A 13,516-nucleotide genomic window follows, 5' to 3' on the forward strand; every position below is an offset into this window, starting at 1 on the left:
CTGTTAGCACGCAAACGGCACTGCTCCCAGTCAATAAGTGGAGGCCGTCGGACACTGGGTTGTCAGCCATGAGAGGTAAAGCCTGAAATTTGGTATTCTCCACACACTCTTGACACTGTGGATCTAATTCCCTAATGGTTTCCTAAATATGTCCCACACATCTAGCTCCTACTACATTCCGCGCTCGAAGTCTGCTAATTCCCGGCGTGCGGTCTTAGTCACGTCGGACATCTTTACACATGAATCACCTGCGTACAGATGACAGCTCCACCATCGCACTGCCCTTATAAACCTTGACCACGGGATACTACCGCCGTCAAGATATGTGCATATCGCTATCCCATGACTTTTGTCACCTCATTGTACATCTGCACTTCCTGCGGGTGATCGCCCAGTGTTCCTGGCTGAAAGACGTGCCTTTGGTGGTAAGAAGGATAATTCTTCTACTACACGATGGTGCTCGAGCACACTTCTGCGTTTCCGTGTAGAGGAATATCGATAACATCGGATGTGTTGGTACAGTCGTAAGGCCACTTCGCACACCTTGTCTAACAGTAGCCAATCACAGCATATCGTGCTCTACACTTTGCTGTACAGAGACACAATACATTTCCACTCATATGTCCATATAACCATTTTGACTCCTTATCTTTTCAGACATCGTTACTTGATGTAAAAATCACAATTGCGAAATCTGTATATGAATATAAACTTCGCGCCACGAAAGAATTATCTGAATGGGACGGGAGTCTGTACATCTACAGACAAGCAAACCACTACTATTTCAGAAAATTTGGATGATTTATTCAAGAGAAATAGCTTCACAAATTGAGCAAGTAAATACCGCGTTGGTCCACCTCTAGCCCTTGTGAAAGAAGTTAAGCGGCTTGGCATTGCTAGACAGAGTCGTTGGATGTCCTACTGAGGTATATCGTGCCACATTCTGTCCAGCTGGTACACATATCGTCAAAATCCGAGCAGGTTGGAGGACCCGGTCCATAATGTTCCATATGTTCTCAAGTGGGATCCGGCGACCTTGCTGGCCAAGGTAGGTTTTGTCAAGCACAAGACAAACAGTAGAAACTCTCCCGTGTGCCGGCTGGCATTATCTTGATGAAAGGTAAGACCAGGATGGCTTGCCACGTAGGGCAACAAAACGGACTGTAGAATGACGTCGACGTACCGCTGTGCTGTAAGGGTGCCACGATTTCCAACCGAAGGGATGCTGCTCTGAAAGGAAATGACGCTCCAGACCATCAGTCCTGGCTGCTGGGAGCTGGGACGGATGGTGGGCGGTAGTCAGGTTGGTATCCCACCGCTGTCTCCAAAGTCTCCAGAGAGGCTTCGCTGGTCATTCTGGCTCAGTTCGATGCAGGACTCATCACTGAAGACAATTCCACTCCTGTCAACGAGATTCCAGGCCAAAGACGCGTCTGGAGACGCCCCCGATTGCGGTGGGATGCCAACCGCCATACGACCCGACAACCACCAGTGCTGACCTGGGGTGTCATTTCTTTTCATAGCAGGACCACTTTGGTTGACGTCCGCAGCATCTTTAATCACAGCGGTACATCGACTACGCCCTGTTTTGTTGCCTTTCATGACAAGACGTCCTGAGTTTACATTGCAGCAAAACGATGCCCGACTGCACAGGACGAGAGGTTCTACTGCTTGTCTTCGTGCCTGCCAACTTTACGTTGGCACCAAGGTCGCCAGATTTCTCCCCAACTGAGAGCGTTTGGAGGCCGGCCGCTCCAGGCATCTCCGATTTTGACGAACTACTTCTCCAGTTGGACAGAATTTCGCTTGATGTCACTCAGAACATCCAAGCTCATATGTGCTTGAATACGGACCAAAGGTCGAACAACGCATTATTGGTTTTCTCAGTTCGTAAAGCTCTTTGTCTGGAATAAATCATCCCTTTTTTCTGAAATAGTAAGCATTTGTTTGTATGTACGTGTACATACCGTTTACCGACTTGCGTCCGATTCGGATGATTCCTTCGTGGTGCGTTGGTTTCTTTTTCTGTGAACATATGCATACATATTTGACAACCTGCTGCACAGTGGGTAACATTTTCTATTGCATTCTCGAATACATCGAGAATGGTATCACTTTCGGGATCTTTATCCTTGTGGTCCTCTCGCGAAGTAGAGGAAGATCTAGTTTTACAGTCCACAGGATATAACAAAATGGTACGACCAAATTTCTGGACACACATAAAAGAGGAAAATATGAAATGTGGACATTGTCCAGAAAACGTAGAACTCTTGTCCTAAAACTATTCACAGTACATTCATCATAGGAAAGACACAGGAACAGAACATACCAGCGAATCACTAGAATCTATTTCTTACATGGAATGTTCAAAACGCTCTCACGGCTGGGTATGGTTAAGTTTTAACCCTTAGGTTCACCGCCAGTGCTTCCTGCTCTATTTCACCCGAGACAACGTTGACAGGAGACCGACGACATTGCTTGGGTTCACATGAAACTCATTTTATTGCTTACACGTAGCATTTGAAAGTTCTTACGTATCGGATCCTGGTACAAGATTCAGAGATTGTTTGAGCTCCTATCGCAGAAGACTGTGGCCCCACGCGCAGTTCTCCAGAGTAGGCCACTGCATATGGGATTCATTGCGACAGCGATTTCTTCCACGCATCAATGCTAATCTATGCTGTTTTAAACCTTTCCACGTAAGAAAGAGTTTCCTGCGGTATACTGGTACGAATATCAAGAGCTCAGATGAAAAGCCAGTACTAAACGAAGGAGGGAAAGCACATAAAAGAGGAAAATATGAAATGTGGACATTGTCCAGAAAACGTAGAACTCTTTTCCTAAAACTTCTCACAGTACATTCATCATAGGAAAGACACAGGAGCAGAACATACCAGCGAATCACTAGAATCTGTGAAGAAGTGGAAGAGGTATGTAAAGGGTCTATACAAGGGATATGAACTTGAAGACAATATCATAGGAATGGGAGAAGACGTAGATGAAGATGAGATGGGATATATGATATTATAAGATAAACTTGACACAGTACTGAAAGACCTACGTCGAAACAAGACGCCTGGAGTCGACGAAATTCCGTCAGACCTACTGATAGCCTTGGGAGAGCCATCCCTGACAAAACTCGTTCTTCTGGTTAACAAGATGTATGAAACAGGTGAAATTCCTCAGACTTCAAGAAGAATATAATAATTCTAATTATAAAGAAATCAGGTGCTTAAGTGTGAAAATTATCGAACTATCAGTTCAATAACTCTTGGCTGAAAAATATTAACACGAATTCCTTACAGAGGAATGGAGAAAATGGTAGAAACTGACCTCCGGGAAGACCGGCTTGGACCTCGGAGAAATGTAGGAACACGCGAGGTGATGCTGATCCTACGACTTGTCTTAGACGATCGGGTAGGCAAAGGCAAACATGCGTTTAAAGTATTTGTAGATTTAGAGAAAGCTTTTGACAATGTTGACTGGACTACTCGGTCTGCAATTCTGAAATGGAAGCAGTGGCTGAGAAGGGAGTGACACGGGGTTGTAGCCCATCTCCGTGGTCATTCAATTTGTAAAGAAGACCAGAGAAAAATAGTGAGTAGGAATTAAATGTCAGGGAGAAGAAATAAAAACCTTGAAGTTTGTCGACGACGTTGTAATTCTGTCAAGATAGCAAAAGACATGGAATAGCTGCTGAACGGAATGCAAAGTGTCTTGAAAGGAGGATATAAGATGATCATCAACTGAAGCAAAACAAGAATAATGGAGTGCAATCGAATTAAATCAAGGGTTGCCAATACAAATAGTGTAGGAAAGGAGACACTTTAAGTAGTAGATGAGTTTTGATATCTGTGCAGCGAAATAACTAAAAAAAAAAATGTTCACATGTGTGTGAAATCTTATGGGACTTAACTGCTAAGGTCATCAGTCCCGAAGTTTACACACTACTTAACCTAAATTATCCTAAGGACAAACACACACACCCATGCCCGAGAGAGGACTCGAACCTCCGCCGGGACCAGCCGCACAGTCCGTGACTGCAGCGCCTGAGACCGCTCGGCTAATCCCGCACGGCGCGAAATAAATGATGATGGCCAAAGAAGAGAGGATATAAATTGTAGACTGGCAATGGCAAGATAAACGTTTCTGAAGAAGATAAATCTGTTTTGAATATAGATAAGAAGAGAATAGAAGCCTTTTAAAGGTGCTGCTACAGAGGAATGTTGAAGGTTAGATGGGTACATCACGTAACTAATGAAAAGCTACTGAATAGAATTGGGGAGACAAGGAATTTATGACACAACTTGACCAAAAGAAGGGATCGGTTGATGGGACACATTCTGAGACTCAAGGGATCACCAATTTAGTACTGGAGGGAAGTGTGGGGGATAAAAAACGTAGAGATGAATACAATAAGCAGATTCAGAAGGATTAGATTGCAGTAGTTATCCGGAGACCCTCTATGTTTGGCCTTACCTTTATGCCACTCTTCACCGTAAATTACCGAATAGCTTTGTGTGTCTTTGTTTTCCCAAAGTTTTCTATTTATGTTCCCTGAGCTTCCAAGAGGTACGGAGCATAATTCTGTTATCTCTACTTTCGCACGGATTTAATTCTATAGAATATTACAGATTGGCTAGGTCTTCCAAATGCGTCTAGCTCTTCTTTTCAGGTTTTAAAGAGTTTTAAGGAGTGAACCCAGTAAAGAAAATTTTCCGTAGGCTTTTACGTGTCAGAATAAAAATGTTCGTTCGTTTTACTTCGATGAATTTCAACGTTGGAAATAAAATGTAAAAGTGTTTGAAAGCGAATTTACCTATTCGAGATTTGAAAAGTCATTTTGTGGGAGACATTTGCTTATTTATCCAGTATAAAAATGAGATTTATCAGATATATTAACACCTCAGTCATTTACACCTCTTCCTGAGGAACGCGAAATAAGCGTAATTTTACCGTTTACTCGTGACAAAGGAGACAACGAGTTTTCTGCAATGTATGACATGGAAAGAAAGGGCAGTATGTAGCTGTCTGACCATTGTCACGTAAAATCAGTACTAGGAGTGGAAGGCTTGGATTTGCGTGAAGGATCCTGGAAAAGTAGAATGCATTTTAAAGGAAATCGCATACGAGACGCCAGTGCGACCAATTCTAGAATATTGTTCCAGCGTTTGGAGTGATTATCTGGTAGGCAAGACAGAAGACATGGAAAGAATTCAGAGACGCTCTGCTGCGATCGTAAAAAGTCGGTATGCGGGCTCCTGCTACAGGTCTCGAAAGTCCAAAGTATGTCGACCGGCCGCCATGTCATCCTTTGCCTTGCACTATCATGCGGACATGGTATGGAGCTGCATGTGGCCGGAACACCGCTCTCCCAACTTTTTCCCGACTTTCCAGACTTGGAGTCGTTACTCATTCCAGTAGCTCCTGAACTGACATCACGAGGCCGTACCGCGAATCGAGTCCAAGTCTTCCGCACAGCTGCCATCTGTGCCGAACATTAAGTTATGGAGGCAGCACAAGTCGGTGCAGCCAGTACCGAAGTGTAAATAAATGCTCTGTAAACTAGAATGGTAATCATCAGAAGAGAGGTGTCGTTATTATCGCGAAACTACACTATGTGATCAAAAGTGTCCGGACACCTGGCTGAAAATGACTTACAAGTTCATGGCCATCGGTAATGCTGGAATTCAGCATGGTGTTGGCCCACCTTTAGCCTTGATGACAGCTTCCACTCTCGCAGGCATACGTTCAATCAAGTGCTGAAAAGTTTCTTGGGGAATGGCAGCCCACGCTTCACGGAGTGCTGTACTGAGGAGAGGTATCGATGTCGGTCGGTGAGGCCTGGCACGAAGTCGTCGATCCAAAACATCCCAAAGGTGTTCTATAGGATTCAGGTCAGGACTCTGTGCAAGCCCGTCCATTACAGGGATGTTATTGTCTTGTAACCACTCCGCCACAGGCCATGCATTATGAGCAGGTGCTCTATAGCTTAGAAAGACGCAATCGCCATCCCCGAATTACTCTTCAAGAGTGGAAAGCAAGAAGGTGTTTAAACCATCAATGTAGGCCTGTGCTGTGACAGTGCCACGCAAAACAGGGGGTGCAAGCCCCCTCCATGAAAAACTTGACCACACCACAATACCACACCCTGAGAATTTTACTGTTGGCACTACACACGCTGGCGGATGACGTTCACCGGGCATTCGTCATACCCACACCCTGTCATCGGATCGCCAGATTGTGTATCGTGATTCGTCACTCCACAAAACGTTTTTCTACTGTTCAACCGTCCAATGTTTACGCTCCTTACACCAAGCGAGCCGTCGTCTGGCTTTTAGCGGCGTGTTGTGTGGCTTATGAGCAGCCGCTCGACCATGAAATCCAAGTTTTCTCACCTCGCACCTAACTTAGTACTTGCAGTGGATCCTGATGCAGTTTGGAATTCCTGTGTGATGGTCTGGATAGATGTCTGGCTATTACACATTACGACCCACTTCAACTGTCGGCAGTCTCTGTCAGTCAACAGACTAGGTCGGCCTGCACGCTTTTGTGTTGTACGTGTCCCTTCATGTTTCCATTTCGCTATCACATCAGAAACAATGGAGCTGTGGATGTTTAGTAGTGTGTAAATCTCGCGTACAGACGTATGACGCAAGTGACACCCTATCACCTGACCACGTTCGAAGTCCGTTTGTTCCGTGGAGCGCCCTGTTCTGCTGCCTTACGATGTCTAACGACTACTGTGATCCCTGATACGGAGCACCTGGCAGTAGCTGGCAGCACAATGCACCTAATGTGAAGAACCTGTGTTTTTGGTGTGTCCGGATACTTTTGATCACATAGTGTATGTTGGGTAAATTTAGAGACCTTCAGAGAAGATTCAACGACCATTTGTACACTGCCACCATCACAGATCCCGCGGAAGGCTCACGAGAATCGGATAGAGTTTAGGGCGCCTGGAGAGCCATGTAGACAGTCATTTTTTCTGGCTCATTACACGAATCGAATGAGAAACAAAATCTCCACGCACTGTCCAATGGTTTGCGGAGTAGATACTTAGATGTACAGGTAGAAGGGACAGTATTAAGCTGTGCAGTCAAGCTTATCTCCTTCCAAGCCACCGGACCTTGCTGTACTAATTGATTAACCTGTAATCTCAGACTACTGATTGGGAATGCTATCTACTGATTAGGAATGCTATCATGTTGTTTATAAAAAGATATCAGCGATACATACATGATGGAAAACAAATGGCGTATATTGAGTTCAGGTGCACAGACGGAATTTTTGTAGTGACGCAGTAATAAGAGCTATCTCTCTGGCACACTGAACTGTTAGAGTCTTGGAAAGGAATTGGGTCAGTTCTTACATGTAAACCTAAGATGGAGAAAGTGCTCGGGCTGGTCACTGATTGGCCAACAGAAACGGAGGCTGAATCGTTAGTCTGCTAATTGGTTTGATGCAGCCAGTCACGAATTCCTCTCCTGTGCCAACCTCTTCACCTCAGAGTAGCACTGGCAATCCACGTCCTCAGTTATTTGCTGGATGTATTCCAACCTATGTCTCCTCCCTTTGCAGCACCCTCTAGCCCCATAGAAGTTATTCACTAATGCCTTAACGCACGTCCCGTCATCCTGTCCTCTTCTTGTCAGTGTTTGCTACGTGTTCCTTTCTTTGCTGATTCTGCAGAGAATCTCCTCACTCTTCATCCAATTTCCAACATCATTTTGTAGCACCATATTTCAAACACTCCGATTTTCTTCTGTTCTGGTTTTGCCACAGTCCATCATTCTCTTCCATACAAGGCTTTGCTGCAGATGCAGACACTCAGAAATTTATTCCTCAAATTTAGGTCAATGTTTGATATCAGAAGACTTATCTTGGACAAGAATGCTTTTTTTGACAGTGCTAGTCTGCTTTTTACATCCTCCTACCTCCGTCTGTCATGGGTTGTCTTGCTTCCAAGGTAGCAGAATTCCTTCCCTTCGTGTACTTGGTGATCCCCAATCCTTTTGTTAAGTTTCTCGCTGTTATCTTTCCTGCTACTTCTAATTACTTTCGTTTCTCTTCGCCTTACTTTCATTCCATATGGTGTACTTATTAAACTGTTCGTTCTATTCGACTGATCCTGTAATTCTACTTCACAGTCACAGAGGATAGCAATGTTATCAACGAATCTTATCATTGCTATCGTTTCATCCTGAATTTTAATTCCTCTCTTGAATGTTTCTTTTATTTCCGTCATTGCTTCTTCAATATATATAGTGAACAGTAGAAGCGAAAGACTGCATCCCTGTTATACACTCTTTTTGATCCGAGCAGTTTGTTCTTGGTCTTCCAAACTAATTGTTCCCTCCTGCTTCTTTTGCATATTGTATGTTACCCGTTTAGCCCTAAAGCTTACTCTGATTTTTCTCAAAATTTCGACCATCTGCACTGACCGAAACATTAATCACTCTATGAATCCTTTGACCTAATGCTTCCAAACTGACGATCCAGCATTTCTACGGCTTTTGGATATATTGACTAAAATTCCGTACTTACGTGAGGCTATTACCGGCATATTTAGACAGAAAAAAAATCATTCCTACAGATGAAGAACGGTGTTAGTGCAAAACAACTGTTTGGTCTGTCTTACGTTACGGATCTTTTCAGACGGAGATCGCATCAGAGCTTGCGCAGAGGATTTGTACGTGAAACTTATAGCCAACTTTCTGACTGTGAGATAGTCTGTCATTGGCACCGATGGTTACACTTAAAGTGCAGCTATTCACTAAGCTAGTGTGTGGGGCCTCATTATCGTGTTGTAGAGAAACTTTGTAGATATGCTAATGCGTTAATTCAGAACCGATTAAGGCTGGAAATAAATTAGTTCCAATTTTGGACATCAAGTACAAATCTCTCGCTGTGAATGCAAGAAAGACATGACAAATCTTCCCGTATGCAATGGATTAGGAACGGGACGTTGGAAGAAATGGTCAAAGAAGAGAGAAAGGCTTAATGTTGATTTTATTATTAACCTCTGCTTACACAATTTGTTCAATATGAGCTCCAGAGACATCGACGAGATGCTGTACAGCGCCAGATTTGCACCTGGCGGACAAAATTGCAACTAATTTTTTTCACCGTAAATCGGTTCCACATTAACGCATTAGGATATCTACAAAGTATGGCTGCCAGACTATAATTGTAGCCCACACTAGAAGTCCGTGAGTTGCTGCACTCTTAACTATAACAACCCTGGGTGAGGGATACGGGACATCATACTGACAAATAGCACAGACAGTTGGCCGTAGTGCAGTGACTGCAGAACAAATGCTGACGAGATATATTCAGGACGACAGAGAGGCAAGTAGAGTAGGTACAGATCCTTCCAGAAGAACCACACCACAAAAAGATCGTAGGATTGTTCGAATGACCCCGATGAATAGACTAGAGGCGAAAGCCGGAGAGGATTAACCACAAACTGACGGGAACAGATTACTGGAAACAAGGTTGGAATCTCGAGTTACCATGCGACGTTTACCGCCGACACCATACTACAGACAAGATGCTGTAAAGCCAAAGACAACTGGAACGTTGACTGGCATCTGTCTGTGACGATCACATCGACGCTAACGGTCCTGAAAGCGACACTGCGAAAGAATGGAGGAGGCAGCGATTATCGAGTCCCACATCTCTCCAGTCCGTTGCATCGTATTGTGGGGAGGAACTGGATATGGCTACAATACTGATTTAGCAATTGCTGATGGAAGCCAACATGTGGCAACCCTGTTCTGTTTTGACATCCTTCATTACCAGGACACCAAAGGTCATATTCCAGCAGGATATTGTAAGACGCCACCGCACATCAAATGCCTTTAGGAACGTCGCCTATTCTGTCTTCTATTTTGTCACCCATAGAGAATGTTAGGGATGCTATGGGAAGATGTCTGCTGTCCTAGAAACCTCCAGCCGTCAATCATCTTGAAATGACGAGGTGGCAAGAAATTCTTCAGGATGACATTCAGAGGGCGTTTGCTTCCAAGCCACAACGAATAAAAGAGAAAATTATAGCTCTTGGAGGACGTCGGTAATTAGATCCGAATTACATGAACGTTGACTCATTTAACACCAGTTACGTGATGAACATCTGCACAAAGTTTGAAGTTATTGGACTGGTGTTTCACGGTGTAACATTTCCCACTTCCGTAAGTGTATAAATGAATAACTCCATGTAATCTTGTCTATTAAACACGTAATAAACAGAGCTATTCGTTTTTCGCTTAAGTAGTATCCAAAACCTATAATACTCAAGAAGAGCCACGATGCAAAAAATCCAAAGAAAGTATACTGTGTAGGTCGTTATCAGGAAAAACAAAGGTACGGATCGCAGCGAGGTATGTTGAATCCCTTAATTGGGCAGATAGGTTAGAAAATTTAGAATGGGAAGTGGACAGGCTAAAGTTAGATATGGTGGGAATTAGTGAAGATCGGTGGCAGAAGGAAAGGGATTTCTTGTCAAGTGAGTATAGGATTAGAAATAAAAAACCAAATAGGGATAATACAGGAATAGGTCTAATACTGAATAAGAGGAATGTAGGTAAGCTACTATCAACAGCATATTGAATGCGTTGTCGTAGTCAAGATAGACACGAAGCCAACAGTCACCACAGTAGTACAAATTTATATACCAAATAGTCCGTGGATGATGAGAAGACTGGTGAGAAATATATGATGAGATAAAGAAATTATTCAGATAGTTAAGGGAGAGGAAAAGTTAATTGTGAGGCAGGAATCGAATTCGGTACCAGGAAAAGGAAGAGAAAGAAAAATAATAGATGGTTATAGGCTTGGGGAAAGGAATGAGAGGAAGCCACCTGGTAGAATCTTGCACAGAGCATAATTTAATCAGGGATAACAGTTGCTTTAAGATACATGCTGAAAAGGTTGACTATATGGAAGACACTTGAAGACACTGGAGGTTTCAGATTGATCACGAAGTGGCAGTACAGAGGTTTCAAAATACATTTTAAACTTTAGACATTTCCCGGGGCGGATGTGGACTCTGCCCACAATTTATTGTTTACAAAGTACAGATTAAAACTGAAGAGGTTACAAAAAGGTAGGACATTGAGGTAGTGGGACGTGGATGAGGTGAAAGAACTAGAGGCCGCTGCAACCGTGACTGAAACGGTGGTTTTTTTCCAGCAGCAGTAGGTTTATACGTTATGACGCGGTATCATATCCAGAAAACTTTTATGTCGACTAATGGTTTCCTTTGAGGGTTAAGTTGGGAAATTATACTTTAAAACATGTGGATGAATTTTGATATTTGGGCAGTAGAGTAACTGATGACGGCCGAAGTAGACAGGATGTACAATGTAGACTGGAAACGGCAAGAAAAGCGTCTGTGAAGAAGATAAATTTATTGACATCAAATATAGATGTGAGTGTTAGAAACTATTTCCTGAAGGTATTTGTCTGGAGTGTAGCCCCGTTTGTAACTCAAACATGAGCGATGAACACTTCAGGCAAGAAAAGAACAGAAGCTGTTGGAATGTAATGCTACCCATGAACGCCGAAGATGAGTAGATGATGTAACTAATAAGGGCGTACTGAACAGAACTAGAGAGAAAAGAATTTTGTGGCACAACCTGACTGAAAGAAGGTATCGACTGAAAGGACACATTCTGAGGCATCAAGAGATCACCAATTTAGTACTCGAGGGAAGTGTGGCAGGAGGCGGTGAGTAAAAATTAGAGAGTAAGACAACAGTAAGCAAGGATGTAGATTGCAGTTGTTATTCTGATAAAAAGGGCTTGCACAAGATAGAGTAACATGGAGAGGTACATCAAACCAGTCTTCAGAATGACGAGCACAAAACAAACAGACTGGACAATGACCAATGACCCCTTGACTAAGAAGGTCTGGACCTGTATAAGCGAAACAGAAGGTAGTAACAGACCTGTTACTAGTTACAATCCCAGGATACACCGTCGAGTATAGGGATAAATTCAGAAATGCGGTAGATAACTACCAAAGATTTATACTGCGAGTAGAATCTGCAAGACGAAAAGGGCCTCTGTTGAAAGGTCTTTCTGAGAAGCTCACGATATAGTAGCAGAATGTAAATACCGACGGAACGAGTAGCCCTAAAAGACGGAAAAATACTTTGTGTTACTGTGTATTTTATACAAGTACTGCATAATCTACATGCTTGGTAAATAAATATTTGTACATATCTCGAGTCGAGTGGTTCTAAGAACGTTCTGGAGCGAACGATTCGTTCGCCCAAATCGCCCGATATGATTCCCGTCGATTTATTTATGGGACTTAATCGAGAGGTCAATTCGTGCACAAAATCCGGCACCTACAACATTTTCGCAATTCTGTACTGCTATAGAGGCAGCATGGCCGAATATTACTGCAGGGGACTTCCAACGACTTTTTAAGTCCATGCCACGGAGTTCGCGCACTAGGCCGAACAAAAAGAGGGCCGACACAATATGTTTCCCATGACCGTTGTGGCCTCAGTGCAGTTTAAGCTACTGTGCTTCATTATGATAGGGCTCGATTCCTTAGTGGGTAAGTACTAGACTGCAAACCGGGTGGTCTCCTGTTTGATTCCCTGTCCTAGGACTTCTTCTGTCACTCATCGGTTTTTCAGCTCTGGAAATGATTTGTTTGTGTGGAAAATGCTAATCTGCACAGAGATTTGGTGTCCACTTTAAACTGTAATTAATCTACACTATTGACTTTTCGAAGGTCGAAAAAAGAAGACAACGATTCGTTAACTCAAATAGGACCATGGCTAGTAAAGCACTGTAACGTTCACAAGAACCTACGAGTTGAAGACACCTTTACTTTACTTCATTTTGTAAGGTGTGCTGCTGTTACAGCTGATAAGCTCTAATTAAATTTACGTGTAGTTAATATATCCGATGAAAGTGTGACAGCTACAGTGAGATCTAAAGTACAATAGGGCAAATGACTGTTCAACAGGCATAGTAACAAAAGTGCCAGCAACGTTAAAAGACCTAGGAAAAGTTAAAGGAAAAATAGGAAATTCTATCCAGAGCGTTTGATCTAATCGGGACTGCGTGTACAGTTACAGTAATAAGACGAAACAGATGCAGATTTAATGGAAGAAGTAGGAATCTGAAAAATCATTTTAGTTGCAGAAACTCACCACAGGACACGACCACAACCGCGGCCAGAAATAAAGTCTTGCTCGCCATCACCGCAATGATTACGCTGCGCTCTCCGTAACTGACGCTTTCAACTGAGATATGCGAGATCTTGGTCACCTGACCTCCAGCATCTCTCGATAGCCCACGCACAACAGTACAAAGTACCTCCGATAGCGGCAAGCGTATCGTGCCCGAGATCAAGTTCGTTCAGTCATGTGACTAGTTAAGGTCATCAATAAAGGAACTTTAATCGATGTGGTATTTGATCTCTGGGATGTAGGCACAATCAACAAGAGGCGGTTCTACATCTACATAGACACTCCGTAAGCCACCGAAAGGTG

At 43.3% G+C, this 13,516-nt stretch overlaps 1 protein-coding gene across 1 annotated transcript in view; it reads right to left on the reverse strand.

The window, feature by feature from the left end:
* LOC126198835 (uncharacterized) overlaps positions 1 to 13,310 on the reverse strand; it is a 52,234-nt gene extending 38,924 nt beyond the window's left edge. Inside the window, exon 1 of the mRNA XM_049935413.1 lies at positions 13,175 to 13,310. Within this exon, the coding sequence (XP_049791370.1) occupies positions 13,175 to 13,223 (49 nt within the window). The 5' untranslated portion in view covers positions 13,224 to 13,310. The remainder of the gene's footprint in view (positions 1 to 13,174) is intronic.
* Positions 13,311 to 13,516: the final 206 nt, after the last annotated feature.

The sequence above is a fragment of the Schistocerca nitens genome, chromosome 8 (assembly GCF_023898315.1).
Source record: "Schistocerca nitens isolate TAMUIC-IGC-003100 chromosome 8, iqSchNite1.1, whole genome shotgun sequence".
In the NCBI taxonomy this organism is placed as follows: Eukaryota; Metazoa; Arthropoda; class Insecta; order Orthoptera; family Acrididae; genus Schistocerca; species Schistocerca nitens.